The sequence below is a fragment of the Halichoerus grypus genome, chromosome 10 (assembly GCF_964656455.1).
Source record: "Halichoerus grypus chromosome 10, mHalGry1.hap1.1, whole genome shotgun sequence".
Lineage (NCBI taxonomy): Eukaryota > Metazoa > Chordata > Mammalia > Carnivora > Phocidae > Halichoerus > Halichoerus grypus.
The window spans coordinates 34,527,943-34,546,443 of NC_135721.1; the positions used below are offsets into that span (position 1 = coordinate 34,527,943).

The 18,501-nt window shown below is 45.9% G+C and overlaps 1 protein-coding gene across 4 annotated transcripts; it reads right to left on the reverse strand.

Moving 5' to 3' along the window:
* Positions 1-54: 54 nt before the first annotated feature.
* LOC118524625 (oxaloacetate tautomerase FAHD2A, mitochondrial) lies at positions 55-14,421 on the reverse strand. 4 transcript variants are annotated; one of them, XM_036074867.2, is made up of 8 exons: positions 14,212-14,421; positions 5,699-5,946; positions 4,361-4,577; positions 1,962-2,021; positions 1,610-1,772; positions 560-668; positions 362-449; positions 55-248 (listed from the first exon to the last, which is right to left on the reverse strand). In XM_036074867.2, exons 2-8 carry the CDS (start codon positions 5,938-5,940, stop codon positions 186-188), a joined length of 942 nt encoding a protein of 313 aa, XP_035930760.2. In that variant the 5' UTR covers positions 5,941-5,946; positions 14,212-14,421; the 3' UTR covers positions 55-185. The 4 variants fall into 4 exon arrangements, with proteins under 4 accessions (XP_035930760.2, XP_035930765.2, XP_035930764.2 ...); XM_036074872.2 differs by having other exon boundaries at positions 5,699-5,967; XM_036074871.2 differs by lacking the exon at positions 14,212-14,421 and adding an exon at positions 8,158-8,358.
* Between the last annotated feature and the right edge of the window lie 4,080 nt (positions 14,422-18,501).

Genomic DNA, 18,501 nt, shown 5'->3' on the forward strand with positions numbered 1-18,501 from the left:
TGCCCTGTCTTGTTCCTTAAAACCCTAAAAAACAAACTGTAGCAGAAGCCAAGCTGCTGCTTTGGCTGAGAATTTTATTGATGAGGAGAGCAAGCTTCTCCTCTCACTCTACCTGGAAGAGGCAGCTGGCCCTGGGAGAGAATGGATGCCCCACTTCTTAAATCCAGGGCCTGTGGGGAGAGCCCTCACACCACCTTGTTGATGATGATGCCTAGTTCTTCAATTTCACACTGAACTTCATCCCCCTTCTGTAACAGAGAAGATCAGGACATTAGTCCTTTGGCCTCATACAGGCCTGGATTTCACAAGCCTGCCAGGGATTCTGGGTCCTTGTTCCCTTTCCACCTTTTAGTCAACCTACCTTGAGAAAGACTGGAGGTTTCCTGAATACGCCAACACCTGGGGGGGTCCCAGTCAGGATGACGTCCCCTGGGTAAAGCGTAACGAACCTGGGGCAGAAGAGACAGGTGAGACCAGGGGTCGAGGTGGCCAGAGCCAGGGCTGGAAGGCTCAGCTCAGCCTCAGGTGGGGGTGTGGAGTAGGGCCCCATCCCACTTACTGGGAGACCCAGGCTATCAGCTCTTCTGTCTTAAATACCATCTGGTTGGTATTGCTGCTCTGGACCACCTCCCCATTCACTCGGCAGCAGATCTTTAAGTTGTGTGGATCTGAAAAATGTAAAAGCACCACCTTGGGGTTCTTGTTTTCCCCCAAAACCCTCCCTTTACTCAGAAAGCAAATGCACAAGGTGGCTTTGTGACTGGCCAGGTGAAAGGTCTGTCTGCTAGTCTCCCCGCATGTACTCCTGGCACTTCACGCCCACTCAGCACTCCCTACCCTGGAACTTTCTGTATGGACATTGGCGTCCTCAGGTCTCCCTGCATCTACCACCTAGCAGAGCGTCTGCCAGTGGTCACTGGGGTGGGTGAAGGAGGGAATGTCCCAGACCCTCCTCTAGCCACAGCAGAGGCTGACAGCTGCAGATATAAAAACGACTGGGTATCTGTACTCCAGCAGGGTAACCAGCCAGACGGGCACGGACGCCTCCTGCACCTGACGGCAGGGGACAGCTTACCTAATAGTGTCCTGGCTAATGAGCACCTTCGTCTTTTTTGCTTTATACACTCACACCCCCCTCAGAGCAGCGGAAACACAATTTCACTTCACTGACGGCTGCACAGGGTGGTGTAAAGCTGGGCTGCATGGACACACCCCCACCCAGATGGCTGTGCTCTGCCCTCTGGCTGACGGGCTTTCCTCCTGGCTCACCGTGCTGCCTAGAACGGGTGCTGCCCTGGTACCACTGGCTGTGGAGGGGCCGCTGTGCTCTCCCCTCTCCCTTCCTGGGGAAAAGGCATGGGCTTCTGGCAGCCATTACTTCTGCTTCCTGCCAACTTAAAGACACTCACGGACAGTGGCAGCTAGAGGAAGTTCTACCACCTCTGTAGTGAGGGACATGGAAGGAGGCCTGCGGAACTCATGGCCTAGGGTGAGACTTGCTCTCAAAGGCAACTCCAAATTCCAATTTCCTGAGTACGGCTTTTCATTTACTCTGCTGTGTCCATGCAAGAGCAGGAAGAGTCACCATGTGGGCTATCCCAAGACCTACCTGCTATGCTGTCCTTGGTCACCAAGGCAGGGCCCAGGGGGCAGAAGGTGTCAAAGGTTTTTCCCAGCAGCCACTGCTTCCCATTGCGTCTCATTTGCCAGTCACGAGCACTTACATCATGAGCCACAGTGAAGCCGGCCACATGAGCCATGGCATCTGTGGCCTTTAGGGGACAGGGGATTTGGCCAGATTGGAAGTTAGCTCATCACGGTGAGACCAACCCCCATAACCAAGCCTTTATCCCACGTCAGTCGCCAGAACTAGCCGAAGATGGGCAAGGAATAAGGCAGGGAGCAGGTAGTCGCCGTCCACTTCCCAATGCCAGAGACGGCTGGCATCTCTACCAGCTTACCTTGATGCGCTTGCCTTTCTTTCCAATGACCACAGCCAGCTCCACCTCCCAGTCCACCTCCTGTAGAGAACGAAGCAGTGAGCTACCTGGCTCCAGGGCCTGTTCCCATGCTGAGGGGCTGCACACCGTGCTTTAGGGCCTAGGTCTCTGACCGTGGGGCTTGGCTGTGGGCCCACAATTGTAATCGCCATGAACCAGACGTAGTGAAGGCGGGGGGAGGTGTGGCCTGTAGACCCATAAACGTGGGCAGGGGCAGGCAGCAGCACTGCGTGCACGCACAGCTCCCCACTGTGGGGAGCGCCTGGCTCGCTCACTTGGTACAGCACGTGACTTGATCTTGGGGTTGCGAGTTCGAGCCCCACGCTGGGTGTAGAGATTATAAATAAATTTTTTAAGAAAGGCAACATGAGTCTGGGCACTGAATTTACAAGTCACTCGATACTTTCAAAAAAGAATGAATACCAAGTAATAACAGCTAACCCTACTGTGTGCCAATAGCATCCTAAGTGCTTTCAGGTATTAACTCACTTAAATGAAAAGAAATGGGCACACCACAGAAAAAAACATGCACAGCCTTTCCCTTAATCAGCAAAGTGCAACTATAAGAGAGATACAACTTAGCCTTTCAAATTGCCTGCTCTTTCTAATGGTAACAACCAGAGTTGCTCTGAGCACGGCCGACACCTGATCTTGGTCTCTAGCATTGGTCCCCACTAGACAGAAATGGGTTCCTTGGGGGAAATGGCTAATTCCAGGTCTGAGACAGTACAAGATGAGCCTGAAATATCTTGGCAAGAAAGCAAGGAAGTACTGAGAAAGTGACAGGGCTGGGGCCAACCTGAAGCCACCCACCGGCCAAATTGAGACGATTTGAATATCAGAATATAAGTGATGGACTATAACATACTGGATAAAAATGAAAATCAGGAATACACAGTGCTACTAAAGGGACAGGAGTAAAAAAAGAAGGGAGGTAGCTTTTCTTCACAGAATGCCAGATAGTAAGAAGGAATGATAGAAAAATCACCTTTTTCTAACCCCCAATACAATAATGAATTCAGGTGAGGATCCCTGGATGAAAAGCTGTGGGGCAATAAGATAGTCCACAGGGTCTCAAATTCCTACCCTGTAGACTGCTTATTAATTACCACAGTGAAATACACCTTTCCGATGAGATCTGGTCAACATCAAGTAAACCAAGTGATCAAACTTTAGGACCATCTGACATAAGCCTCCCAATGGGGTGCAATACACATCTGTTGCTTCAGACTGAATGTGCCCCCTACCCTGAAATTCGTATGTTGAAACCTAACCCCCAATGTGATAATATTAGGAGGTAGAGCCTTTGGGAAGTAACTAGGTCATGAAGGCGAAGCTCTCATGAATAGGGTTAGTGCCCTTATAAAAGAGATCCCAGAGAGCTCCCTTGCCCCTTCTACCATGTGAGAAAACAGCGAAAAGAGAGCCGTCTGTGAACCAGGAAGCCGGCTCTCCCCAAGCACCAAATGTATCGGTACCTTGATCCTGGACTTCCCAGCCTCCAGAACTATGAGAAATTTTTGTGGTTTATTTTGTTACAGCAGTCCAAATGAACTAACACCTATATAGAATCCTTGACAAAAAATGTTTAACTCAAATCTAATGAGGAAAAAGAGTGTGGGATATGCTAAGACAAACTGCCAGGATTCTTCCAAAAGTCAGTGTCATGAAAGAAAATGGCAAGGGGATTGTTTGATATCAGAATTCAGTAAACTATGGCCCACGGGCCCGATCGACCTCCTGGCTGCTTTTATAAATAGCTTTCCTGGAACACAGTCATATTCACTCCTTTATGTATCAGCCACGGCTACATTCACACGACAGGGGCAAAGATGAGTTGTTGCAACAGACACCCTGTGGCTTTCAGAGTCTTTTACTGACTGACCCTTTGAGAAAGTCTGCAGATCCCTGTTCTAGATTAAAGCACTAAAGAGACATAACCAAGTACACTGCGTGGCCTTGACTGATCCTGGTTCAACAAACAAAAAGTAAAACAACCCAAATTAAGTCATCTTTGGGGGCAAATGGGAATATTCTCAGTTGGACTATATATTAGGTATTATTCATGTTAATTTTCTTAGTGGTGATAGTGGTTATTATGGTCATGTAGGACGTTGTACTTACTCTTAGAAGATGCATCCTGAATTTTATTCTTTTTCTACAATTAGAGTGTATTATTTTTGCAGTCAGTAAAAAATACGTTAATTTTTTTTCCCTGAGACTAGCCTTACACAGTATAATCCCCTGTAGTTTCTACTAAATGCACTACTAAGCAACAGGTAGCTCCTTTAGGCTGGCTGCTGAGTGCTGAGCACCCTGGTGATGGGCCGGCGACTGGGGGCCTATGAGGAGGCACTGACCTGACTCTCCGGTGGGAGGATGACCTCATCGTAGGGCCCCACGATGGAGCTGGCAAACTTGCTGAAGATGATGGGCTCCTTTGGCACTGGAACGTTCTGCTCTTTGCAGTGGTCCACATAATTCATTCCCACACACACCACCTTGTCTGGCCGCGTGACTGGGGCCAGAAAGGTCACCTCTGACCGTGGTAGGACTGGCAACTGGGCAGCCAGAGCTCTGCAGAGACCAGAGCAGGAGAGAGGGACTGATTAGGAGCAGGCCAGCAGCCCTTGGGCATGCTGGGGAGGTACTGCAGCAGCTACAAGTTGTGCTTTTTCAAATATATTTTCTAGATCTATCAAACATCACAATCAGTGTGCAAACCAAACCCAGCTATTATCCTTTGATATCAGAGCACTGTTTATTTTTTATCCAGTGTTGATTTCCTTTCCCCCATTAGGTAATACATGTCATGTAGGGGAACTGAAAAGGTGCACATGAGAAGACCGGAAAGGCCTCTCTCCTGCCCCTGCTCCATCCTCGCACACAGCTGCCAGGGCCCGCGTAGCTCTCCACGGTGCTCTCCACATACTCTTCTCCTCTTGTCCTTTCTTACACAACTGACAGCACACCAAATACACCTTTTAAAAAAATACGTATTTTTTGGAGACCTCTGTGTAGCAGTAGATACCTTTCCCCTTTTCTGACAGGACTGTGACCTGCACAGTACAGATACACCCAATTACCTGATGAGGGACATGGAAGTAGTGTGCAATCTTGGGAGACTACGACCGTATCGGAAAGATACTGTTACCAATACTGTGTGCTCTCAAACGTTTGTATTTGTGCCAGTTTAATATGTACAAATAACTCAAAGTGGTTCTTAATTTACTGTTCATCAGATTCCATACGGCTGCTGGCTTCAGGGAAGTCCCTACCTAATCTAGCCCAAACCCAAGAACCATCTCTAGGAATACCTCTTTGCAGTCCTCTCTCTTCTAAGGAGCCAAGCATCCAAAGACTCCCCCAAGCTTCCCAAGATGCCTCCTAGGACCCCAGATCCCAGACTTCTCAGGCAGACAGGAACTTAGTCCCTTGGGGAAGGCAGAGTGATGAAGCAGAGTTTCCGGCCCCATCACCGAATGTGTGGCCTTGAGATAGTTAATCACCATCCCTGGGCCTGAGGATGTTGTCATACAAGATTTCTAAGGCTCTTCACTAAGAGAAGAGGTGAGAAAGGAAAGGTAGGGTTACTCTGCTGACCTGCAAGAGTTACCAGCTAACTGTTTCCCAGGGCAGGGATGGGGGTGGGAAGGGGTGGGTAGCAGGGCAGCCATTGTAGCTGCCTGCTGATTTACCTTCTTGCCACTGAGAGAGTGGCCTCTCCCTGCTCCAGGAACTCCATCATCGTCTTGGGCAGTGTGGGGTCAAAGGCGTTGAGGTTGATGACCCCCCCGCCATTCCCTGACTCCAAGCCCAGGTGAGGTCCCATCAGGTGGGGTGCCTGGAACTGCACCAGTCTCATATTTCTGGAGGGTTGAAAGGGCCACTTCTGAGCCTGCAGCAGAGTTGTGAGCAACCTTCTACAGGAGACCAGCATCAGAACCTATGAAGAAAACCGTGGGTCCTAGGGGACAGAGGGAACAGAAACCACCATCGGGGTCCACAGAGTTCCCCGAGCTGCAGCCCAAGCCCTCTCACGCCATCAGCCATTCCTGGCACAGCACAGTCCTGGAAGTGGTACACATTTATTAGTTATTTCACCCTGTTACACTGTATCAGGTGATTTTTTTGCTCAATTCAATGCGTGTAATGAAACATTTCTAGCGGAGTGACTACTTCATGCCAGGCACTGACCTAGATGGCAGGGGTTCCGGCGTTCCTTCAGCCGGTGCCTTCCGCAGGCTCCCGCTGTAGCTGGCACTGCCGAAGCACTGACCCGCCCGGCCCTGCCACCCTGCTCTCAGGGCAGACTAACGACTGATGGCGTAAGAAGATCCAGCAAGTGGGACTACTGCTGTGAAGATAAACGGTCCTGCCTTTGTCTAGTTTTCTTGAGGAAGTGATGCTGAGCTGAGCTGGGCTGGGCTAAAATAAGCAGGACTAGAACTTAGCTAAGAGTGGGGCCCTGCATGGACAAGTGACCACTGGTGAAACTGGCTTCACAGCTGTCACAGGCAATTTTTTAAATGCCAGTTTGATCCTTTCACCCTTCTACTGAAATATATTACCAAGCCAAAAGCCCTACCAGGCTACCCTAGCCTTCTAAGAGCAGCCCCCACAAACCTCTCCAGACAGTAATTAGCTTCTCCTGCTGCAGTTCAGGCTCCCTGAGGGAAGAGGCTGCAGACAAAGGGCAGGGCCTAAGCCTGACAGGCATCACTGGGCTATCTCCTCTCTGGGTTCCAGGACTACGTCTGTCTCTCACTGCTCAGTCCCCAGTGCCCAGCACTGTGCCCGGCACAGAAGGCTCTACACTACACTCTGCTGAATCAACAAATGCCAGGAGCGGCGGCTTGACTTTTCACTACTTGGAAAAGCTTGGTGATTGTCAGCATGGCTGTGTCTTCCCTTCTCAAATCACTCAGAAGCTTTCAACAGGGCTCAGGTCCTGTTTTGAGTTCTAGGCTTTACTCAAAGACAAACCCCATTCTCTTGTTTTGTTTCTAATCTAAGCCTGACCTTCATTCCAAACAGTCCCTGCCCTGCATGGGTCCTTGCTTTAAAAAGTAACTCTTTATGCTCAGGCACGTGGAGGTAGTCCCAGACTCCTGGTCCTCACCCTGATGGTTCAATTTGCCATATTCAGTTAAAGACCCAGGTCACTGATCTGACCACTGTAGTGGCCAAGGAGTTCAACCAGAAAACCAGGAGCTTTGAAACTTCCGCCCTCCTGTCTCACACAGCCATGCTACTGTCAAAAATCTGTTCAAGCCAAAATGCATGCATTCAGACACTCTACACACTGAATAAATAGTTACTGCTCCCACTGAATGCCAGGTCTTATTTTAAGTGCTTTACCTACAATGTCTGATTGAATTCTCTTGACAATTGTGGAAGGTAGGTACTGTTAGTTCCATTTTACAGATGAAAAAAACAAGGCTCAGAAAGATGAAGGGATCTGCCCAAGTTCCCAAGGAGAGAAAATAGCTGACACTTGAATCCAAGTCCAGGTGACACTGAAATTCTTGGCTTGGGCTAAAGTGTCCTAGAGGTGGTGGGGGTTGGACTTCAGTATATCTCCTAGAGGCCCACTGACACCCTGTCTTCTGTCAGCCTGGGAAAACTTGGTCATATGCTGGCTGCCGCTTCAGGGATATGGCTGGTCACCTGCTTTCCAAGATAACCCCAGGCCCCACTGACTATGCCCTTCCCACATGACAGGCACATTCAGGTTCTCATTCTGCCCTACAGCAATTCCCTCAGGTACAACATCCCATTTTACAGAAGCGGGCAATGAGGCTTAAAGAAATCATCTGCCAAAGTAGCAGAAAGTGGCCCTGGTGCTTCTGCGGTAGTTACGATGCAACAGAACACGAGCTCAATTCAACTCCTGGAAAAGGGTCCTTAAGGAAAGAGGCAGAGATTCGAGGTGGAAACAGCACAAGCATCGCAGCTTGAGAGACGTGGGACTGTGTCCCACCACCCACTTGCTTGGCACCCCGCACCAGTCCCCCAGCTTTGTCTCCGGCACTCACGAGGGCCCGCCCGCCGGGTCCCTGTGGTCGCTGCAGCCCGGGATCCCGGTCCAGTCCTGACCTCAGCCGAAGACCTGGAGGGAGGCTGAGACCCGGCCCGGCGCACAACTCCAAGCTACCTGGCTGCGGCGGCCGGTCTTGCCGGGTGCCCTGAGCTGTCGGGCGCGGGCTCACGGGGTTGGGGGGCCAAGGTCAGCAGGCGCCTAGACACCTGCACCGCGTTCTGGAAACCGACTCGCCCGAGGATCTGCAGGAGTAGCGCGCCCAGCTGCTCCACGAAGACTTTCGCACAGGCGGGCGCTCCTTGGTGACGCCAGAGAACGGCAGCCAATAGAAGGGCGCCTCATTCTATCCCGGAAGTCAAGTCACGGAGGGGGCGGGCCTAGCGCTGGAGGGCAGGTAGCCTCTCGGGTTTTTTCAGGCGTCTGGGCGGGGCCGACGTGGGTGAGGCCGGCCGACGCAGGTGAGACCAACCGCCGCCCGAGGCCAGTCCCCGCTACTCAAAGTCGGGGCTCCTCGCACCTGCATGAATCTGGCAGTAAGTGCTTCCTGAAAATCTGCGCTCTGGGCTCCTCGCTAGCCTCACCTGCGTCGGGCCCTGCTTCGGGCCAGGCACCATTTTGATTATTGGGAAAAGAGTGGAGGAGACCAAATTATGGCGTCCTGGTTCACAACGACGAGTATTTTTGTCTTCCTATTCTGATATATCACTGAGAAGAGGAGGAATGATTGCACCCATTTTACATATGGGAAACCCGAGGCAGAAGTGCTTTGCTCAAGGTGACACAAGGAGCGTGAGTAGTGGAACCAGCATTCTGGACCCCAAGGGCAGCCCTTTACTCCCATTCTCAAGCAGCCTTGTCTTCACATGCACTGTGTTGGGCCTAGGGCAGGATAGTGGGAAGCATAACCTCTAGCATCAAAGAACAGGCATTCGAGTGCACAGGTGGTTTAATTAAACAGGCAGTCATAATCCAGTAGGATTGTAGGCCTCTGGCATATGGAGACACATAAAGGGCTCTGCGCAAGATGCCCAGGACTTAACCCTGGACCAGATCATCCAGGGTTTTACTTGTCCCAAGAAAGAGTTTGAGCCTTATCTTAGGAAACAGGAGGCCTCACAGGGGATGTGCCACGGTTAGACTTGCATTTGAGAACTTTTGCCCGGCCACTCCTCCAAGGCGAAGTGTCTAGATACGAGTGGTACAGGTGACAGCAATGGTGTAGGTGGCTTGGTGTGTGGCAGAGACGGGAGAATCCAGAGATATTTAGAAGGTAGAACTGACAGCCTTCAATGATGATGACAGGAGGTGGGAGCGGAGGGGGGAGGAGGTCCAAGGCCTACTCCTAGGGCTCTGGCTGGTAAATGGCACTGCCATTCATGGAGACGAGGGGTCTAGAGGGGCAGCAGGTCTGGGGAGAGGATGGTGAGCTCAGTTTTGGATGGGTTATATTTAATGTGCCTGTGACACAGTCAAGGAGCACTGCAGGGTGGGCAGTTGGAGACACAGGTCTTGGAACTTAGGGCATTAGCTCGAAGGTAGAGGTCAGCATACTGATGGAAATGGAACTTGTGAGGCTAAGTATGATCAGGAGGAATGTGGTAAAGAGAGCCTGGCATAAACCCCAGTCAGGAGACCCATCATGTAAGGATAAGCCAGAAAGACTGAAGGGTAACAGGGAGACAGGGGAACTCATAACTTAGGCAGAGGTTTGGGACTGCACCTTCCAAATGCCAAGGAGAGGACTTCTGCTTCTGGACGAGAATAAAACAGGTGATGTCATTAAAGACCATGGTCAAAAAGATAATAGGATACTATGAACAAATCTACACACATAAATTTGACAACCTCAATGAAATGGACCGAAATACAGCCTATCACAATTCACCCAAAATGAAAGATAATTTGGATAGCACTGTATCTATTAAGGAAATTGAATTTGTAACTTAAAAACTCCTGAAAAAGAAACATCCAGTCCCAGATGGTTTCATTGGAGAATTCTACCAAATGTTTAAGGAATGAACACCAATTCTACATAATCTATTTCAGAAAATAGAATAGGAAGGAACATGTCCCAATTCATTTTATGAAGCCAGTATTACCCTGATACCAGAAAACAAAGACAGTACAAAAAAGGAAACTACAACCAATATCTCCCACAAATACAGATGCAAAAGTCCTTAACAAAACATTAGCAAATATAATTCAACAATATATAAAGATAATTCCCTACCATGACCACACGGGGTTTATTCCAGGAATGCAAGGCATGTTCAATATCCAAAAATTACTCAGTATAATCCACCATACTAATAAGCTAAAGAAAAAAATCACAAAGTCATATCAATTAATGTAGAAAAAAATCTGACAAAATTCAACATCCATTCATGACAAATACTCTCAGAGAACTCAGAAGGGAACTTCTTCAACTTGATAAAGAACATCTAACAAGAAGCCTACAGTTAACATCATAGTTAATAGTGAAAACGTGAATGCTTTCCCCCTGGAATTGGGAAGAAAGAATGCCAGTTCCTAACACTTTTTTTTTTTTTTTTTAAAGAATGATTGATTCATTGTGCAAGTGGGGGAAGGGGCAGAGGAAGAGAGAGAAACTTAAGCAGACTCCCTTCCGAGTGCAGAGTGTGACTCCAGGCTCCATCTCAAGAGCCTGAGATCCTGACCTGAGCCGAAATCAAGAGTTGGACACTTAATGGACTGAGCCACCCAGGCACCCTGCTACCACTCCTAATCATCATAGTACTGTAAATTCTAGCTAGTGCAGTAAGGCAATGAAAGGAAATAAAAAGCATACAGATTGGAAAGGAAGAAATAAAATTATCCCTTTTTGCAGATGAAATGGTTGTCTTCACAGAAAATCCATAGCGGGGAATACCTCCTGGGAATAATAAGTGAATTCAGCAAGGTCACAGAGTACAAGATCAACATAGAAAAAATCAACTGTATTTCTATATACTAGCAATGAAAATGTGCATCCTGAAATTTAAAATATAATACTATTTGCTCAAATAAAAAGAAATACTTAGGTGCAAATCTTAACATTAACAAAACATGTGCAGGACCTGTATGCTAAAAACTATAAAACACTGATAAAAAAAATCAAAGATCAAAATAAATAATGAGACACGTCACATTCACAGATTGGAAGACTTAACATAGTGAAGATGTTAATTCTCCACAAACTGATATACAGGTTTAATACAATTCTTACCAAAATCCCATCAAGATTTTTTGTACATACAGACAAGACTACTCTAAAATTTGCATTGAAAGGCAAAGGAACTAGAATAGCTACAACAATTTTGCAAAAGAAGAATAAAGTGAGAATAATCAGTCAACCTGATTTCAAGACTTATTATGTAGTCACTGTAATCAAGATTGTGTGCTATTGGTAGAGGAATAGACAGATCAATGGAACAGAAAAGAGAACCCAGAAATGGACCCACAGAAATATGCCCAGCTGGTTTTTGAGAAAGAAACAAAAGCAATTCAATGGAGGAAGAATATTCCTTGCAACAAATGGTGCTGGAGCAACTGGATATCCATCTCTTTAAAAATGAACCTTGACCCCCCCCCAAAAAAAGAAAAAAAGAACCTTGACCCTCGCCTTAAATTTCTAGCTTATATAAAATTTAACTCAAAATGGATCACAGATTTAAATTTAAAATGTAAAATTATCAAGTTTTTAGAAGAAAATATAAGAGAAAATCTTTGAGACATATGGCTTAGTGAAAAGTTCTTAGACATTACCCCAAAAGGCATAACAGAGGGGGGAAAAAACATAATTAAAAACTTTTGCTCTGCAAAAGGATGTTAAAAGGATGAAAGAACAAGCTATAGACATGGAGAAAATATTTGCAAACTACATATCTGACAAAGAACTCATATCTAGGATATATAAAAAACCCACAGCATATAGACTTGTTGAATCACTATGTTGTATACCTGAAACTAATGTAAAATAGTGTCAACTACACTTCAGTGAAAAAAGAAAAAAGAAAAACCCTGAAAAATCAACAGAGGAAAAAACCCAATCTAATTAGAAATGGATAAATGGCATGAAGAGATGTTTCACTGAAGAAACTATACAGATGGCATATAATCACATGAGAAGATGTTCAACATCTCTACAGAGATTAGCGGGATGCAAATTAAGACCACAATGAGATATCACTGCACTATTAGAACAGTTTAAAAAAAGCAGTGGCAATACCAGATGCTGGAGAGGATGCTGATAACTGATCTCTTACACGTTGCTGATGGGAATGTCAAATGCTATAGCCACTCTAGGAGACAGTTTGGCTGTTTCTTTAAAAACTAAACATGCATTTACCATATGGCCCAGAAACTGTAATCCTGGGCATTTATCCCAGAGAAATGAAAACCTATACATGATTGCTCATAGCAGTTTTATTTGTCATAGCTAAGACCATGGAAACAACGAAGTGTTTTACAATAGGTGACTGGTTAAACAAAATGTGGTACATCCATAGCATGAAATACTACTTGTCAATAAAAAGGAACCAATTTTGGATATACACAAAAACTTGGATGGATCTCAAGGGCATTATACTGAGTGAAAAAGGCCAATCTCAAAAGGTCACATTCTGTACGATACCATTTGTAGAACATCTCAAAATTATAGAGCTAGAGAACAGATTAATGGTTGCTAGGGGTTACAGATGGGGGTGTTGGTCTTTCACTCAAGTGAATGAAAAAATCTCTTTGTAAGCCACTGTTATCTTGGATCCCTGTTACTTGCAGCTGTACATGATCTGAACTGGTAAGTCTCTGCCCACACCACACTTTTCTTTAATTTCCTCCTCCATCTCAAGTCTCTTTCAAACTCACATTCCTCCATCCAACCTATAGATGTTGGCATCTCTCAAGGCATGGTTCTTACTGCTCTTCTCCCCACTCAGTAGGATCCCTAGGCAACCCTTCTCATGTGTGATGGTTTAATTATCACCATAGAATGAAGTCTCACATGAACCCAACTGACTATTGGACATCTCCATCCTGATGTTTCGAAAGGACCATAAACAACATGTCCAAGACTGAACTTACAATTTTTCCACATCAAACACAGTCTTCGTCTCTCAGAGATGTCAGGAGCTTCTGTCCAGCTGGGCAGTTCCCAAACCAGAATTCAGTCTTTGCCCTTCCCGCACTCTCACTTCCATTTCCAACCCATCTTCATGTCCTAGCAACAGTACCTCTCCAAATCTGAATTGTTAGACTTCCCAGCATCCCAGGCCAAACCACTAAGATATCCTACCTGGCGGTAGTCCTGCTATGCCTCTGTGATGATTTTAAAACATGTCCACAAATTCTCTGATGCTCCTTCCATCAATAAGAGGTATCTAATTTCCATCCCCTTTTCTGTGGGCTGAACTTAGTGACTCCCTTCTACTAAATACAGTGTGGCAGATGACCCTGCCTGACTGCCAAGGCCAGTGGACTAGTGTGCTGGGGCTGCCATCAGGGCGGGTGGCTTAAAGAACAGACATTTGTTTTCTCACAGTTTTGGAGGCTGGAAATCTGAGATCAAGGTGTTAGCAGGTTGGGTTCTTCTCAGGGCTCTCTCCTTGGCCTGCAGATGACCACCTTCTTGCTGGCTCTTCACATGGTCGCCCCCCTGTGCATGCACCCCTTGTGTCTGTGTCCAACTTTCCTCTTATGAGGACATTAGTCACACTGGATTAGCACCCACCCTAACAGCCTCATTTTAATTTAATTACCTCTTTAAAAGACTTATTTCCAAATACAGTTCTGAGGTACTAGGGGTTGGGACTTCAACATATGACTTTTGGAAGGACACAATTCAGCCTGTAACAGCTAGGTAATAAAAGGTGGTACAGCCGCTTCTTGGCTCTCTCAAGACAGTGTATCAGTCTGGGTCCAATCAGGAAAGAAATCACACGGTAATTTGAACAGATTTAAGCTTAACATAAGGAAGTATTAACTATAACAGGGGATTGGCTTCATGAGGGATTGCCCAGTAAGACTCTAAAGAATATAAAAGCATCAGATACAAGGAGCAGTCAAACCCTTAAGGAAACAGCCAAGGAAGAAACCTGCCAGGGCTGAGATCCAGACCTTGTTGGAGTTGGCAGAGATGTTTAGTGCTGGAACTAGAAATCCGGAGCTCACCTGAAATCCGCCCTCTAGGGTACTGGCAACATTCTGCCGCAAGCACTCTGTTACAAAGCCACCTGGCCGAGGGGGTGCCACGGGAGGCTGCTGGCCGCAGGTGCTGCTGGTACCACGTACTGCAGGAGCCGGGCACTGCGGAAGTGGGGAATGCAGCGGGATCCTGCTGCCGGAGAGGCTGTCTAGTGAGAATGCTGACGCCAGGAAGCAAAACCCTGTCCTCCTGGAATGTCTCTCCAGTGCCCTCTGCAGACGATGTTTCAGGGTCAGCTGGCAAGGAGAAAATATTTAAAGGGCTTGGGTCCGTTTTTACAGAGTAGGCAAAACAGGTGACTCTGGAGCTGACAAGCAATAAATAGGTAACTGGCACAGTCCAACCCTTTGACTACTCTGCTTCCATATTCACCCTTGACACATATTTAAATTCTGTACATCAACAAAACAACTCTTGATTGCTATCTAATATGAGGTTATGCTTCCTAGGAGTAAAGAAGTTCTCACCCTTTCCCCAAGAGTCACGGTATCCATCACAAATTTAGTGCCAGCCCTGGATTAGAATATTCTGTTGCCTAAAATGTAAAATTAAGTTCTGATAACTTGTGTATAAAGGAAAACTGGGAAGGAGAGAGGAACAAATGGTTAGCATGTCCAAATGTAATGATCAAATAGAAAATAAGAAAAACTTTTCACAGAACTAGAACAATCCTAACATTTGTATGGAACCACATAAGATGTCGAACACCAAAGCAATTTTGAAAAAGAAAAGCAAAACTGAAGGTATCACAATTCCAGATTTCAAGTTAAACTACAAGCTGTAGTAATCAAAACAGTATGGTACTGGCATAAAAACAGACGCATAGATCCATGGAATGGAACAGAAAACCCAGGAATAAACCCACAATTATATGGCCAATTAATCTTTGGCAAAGAAGGAAAATACATGTAATGGGAAAGACAGTCTCTTCAACAAATGGTGTTGGGAAAATTGGACAGCCACGTGCAAAAGAATGAAACTGGACCACTTTCTTTCACCATACACAAAAATAAACTCAAAATGGATTAAAGACCTAAATGTGAGACCTGAAGCCATAAAAATCCTAGAAGAGAGCACAAGCAGTAATCTCTCTGACATCAGCCATAGCAACATTTTTCTAGATTTGTCTCCTGAGGCAAAGGAAATACTACATCAAAATACAAAGTTTCTGCACAGCAAAAGAAACTATCAACAAAACTAAAAGGCAACATACTGAATGAGAGAAGACAGTTGCAATGACATATCCAATAAAGAGTTATAATCCAAAATATACAAAGAACTGATACAACTCAATAACCAAAAAGCAATTAATCCAATTAAAAAATAGGCAGAAGACATGAACAGACATTTCTCCAAAGAAGACATACAGTTGGCCAATAGACACATCAAAAGATGCTCAACATTACTCATTATCAGGGAACTGCAAATCAAAACTACAATGAGACATCACCTCACACCTGTCAGAATGGCTAAAATAAAAAACACAAGAAACAACAAGTGTTGGTGATGATGTGGAGAAAAAGGAACCCTCGTGCACTGCTGGTGGGAATGGAAGCTGGTGCAGCCACCAGGGAAAACAGTATGGAAGTTCCTCAAAAAATTAAAAATAGAACTACCCTATGATCCAGTAATTGCACTACTGGGTATTTACCCAAAAAATACAAAACCACAAATTATTCAAAGGAATATATGCACCCCTGTTTACTGCAGCATTATTCACAACAGCCGAACTATGGAAGCCGCCCAAGTATCCATCGACAGACGACTAGACAAAGAAGTGGTATGCCTGTGTGTATAATAGAATATTATTCAGTCATAAAAAGAATGAAATCTTGCCATTTGCAACAACATGGATAGAGCTAAAGAGTTAGTTAGAAATGAGTCAGAGAAAGACAAATATAGGATCTCACGCATATGTGGAATTTAAGAAACAAAACAAATGAGCAAAGAAAAAAAAAGACAAACCAACAAACAGACTCTTAACTATAGAGAACTGATGGTTACCAAAGGGGAGGTGGGGGGTAGGGGGATGGGGGAAAATAGGGGATGGGGATTAAAAAGTATACTTATGATGATGAAAAGAGTGATTAAAAAATCAGTGAAAAAAAACCAAAAACCAAAAAAAGAGCAGCAAAATTCCTACAGTTCTCCTTTCTGTAGTTTGTCACAAGGTTGTAACCGATATTGCTAGCTTTCTTTTTTCACTGCACACTCTGTATTCCCCTGCCCTCAATGAGAACCTCAACTGGTCAGGGTTCTTTACCTAAAGGAGTGACCTAAACTCTCATTCCCAAAAGGTTTGAGCCCTCAGTTGTCCTGCCTTTTTTGATTTCTGTAGTTTTCCATTAACCTTTGCTGTTGTATTTTTCATTAAACTTTACTAATATGGGTCCTGTGAGGGCAAATCTCTGCCCTTTCCATGATGGAGGAGGTCCAATGTAATCCAATCCACCTGCCGCCGGATGGCTAGCTGGTGCCCACAAGGAATGGTGCCATATCAGGGATTAACACTGATCTCTGCAGATTAGGCACTCAGCAGCAGTGGTAGGTCAGTCTTGGTAAGAGGAAGTGCACACTGCTGAGACCATGCATGGACCCTATTCCTGCCATCCTGGTCACTCGGTTCATGGGCCCATTGAACAAGCACCAGGGTGGCTGGGGAGAGAGGCTAACATCCAGAGTATGTCATTTTGTCCACCTATCGTTAAGTGTCTCCTCAGCAATGGATGCCTTTTGGTGGGCATTCACATGTACGCTACTATCTTCATGGTCTGTGTCCTTTCAGGGAGGTCCATCCACATACCTCTTCTCTAGACTTGTCATCAATTGTGATGGTAATTTTTTTTTTAAAAGATTTTATTTATTTATTCATGAGAGACAGAGAGAGAGAGGCAGAGGGAGAAGCAGGCTCCCAAGGAGCAGGGAGCCCGATGCGGGACTCGATCCCAGGACTCTGGGATCATGACCTGAGCCGAAGGCAGACGCTTAACCATCTGAGCCACCCAGGCGCCCTGTGATGGTAATTTTATGTGTCAACTTGGCTTGGCCACAGTGCCCAGAAATATAGTCAAACATTATTCTGTATGTTTCTGTGAGAGTATTCTTTGGATGAAATTAAGATTTAAATCAGTGGAGTATGAGTAAAGCAGACTGCCCTCCATAGTCCAATCCACTGAAGGCCTTAATAGAACAAAAACTGATAGGTACCCACCCCCACTCCAAGCAAGAAGGAATTTTGCCAGCAGATGGCCTTTCAACTCAAACTGCAACTCTTCCCAGTCTCCAGCCTGCTGGCCTATCCTGTTAGATTTTGGACACACAAAGCCTCCACAATCACATGAGCCAGTTCCTTAAAATGTCTATCTATCTGTGCACCTGGGTGATGCAGTCGGTTAAGCATCTGACTCTTGGTTTCAGCTCAGCTCATCTCAGGGTCGTGAGATCAAGCCCCAAGTTGGTTCCACACTCAGTAGAGTCTGCTTAAGTTTCTCTCTTTCCCTCTGCCTCTGCCCCTCCCTGCACATATGCGCGTTCTGTCTCAAATAAATAAATAAATCTTTTTAAAAATCAATCTATCTATCTATCTATCTATCTATCTATCTATCTATCTATCTATCCATCCATCTACCTATCTATGTTAGTTCTGTTCTCTGGAGAACCCTATCACATCAATCTTCCATTCCTGTTCCTTCCAGGTCCTTGGCCATACAGTCAAACCATTAACAACTGTTCATGAATCCATAACCAGTAGATTCATACTTCTGGCCATCTCTCACTCCAGAAAATCAAACATATTGCCCAAAGTTCTAGCCACAGGGAAGATTTTTCTTTACCACTGACCTTCAAGGTCATCCCTGAGAGTCATGCTGCCTTGTAACTTTGGGGAAGTATCAGCATCCTATCATGCAGACCCCTCTGTAAACCATGCTTGAGTTTTTTCATCTTCAGTAAACTGACCCCAAAGACCATCACAGGAAGCCTTGCCCGTGGGTTGAGAGAGAGGAGGCAATGCAACTGGAATTGGTGTGAAAAGAATGTGAGTCACCTGCTCATCCAGCTTAGTTGTATCTTCCGCAGCTGCCTGAGCTTGGACTCTACCACTTCCATTTGATGACAGATTGATGCTGCACATGTCCAACCTTATGACGGGGGAGGGGGGTGTCCAACAACACCTAGATTATTTGGGAAGCTCAGTACCTCATATCCCATACTTAGGTGCTAAGTCTCTAACAAAGCCCAACAGCAAGCCAGAGCTG

Coding starts and splice junctions, on each gene's coding strand:
- LOC118524625 (XM_036074867.2), bottom strand. CDS start 5,940: ATGCTGGTCTCCTGTAGAAGGTTGCTCACAACTCTGCTGCAGGCTCAG. Junction 1,773..1,961: donor AGAAAGGCAAGCGCATCAAG/GTAAGCTGGTAG, acceptor TGTCCCCTAAAG/GCCACAGATGCCATGGCTCA. Junction 450..559: donor CTGATAGCCTGGGTCTCCCA/GTAAGTGGGATG, acceptor CTTCTGCCCCAG/GTTCGTTACGCTTTACCCAG.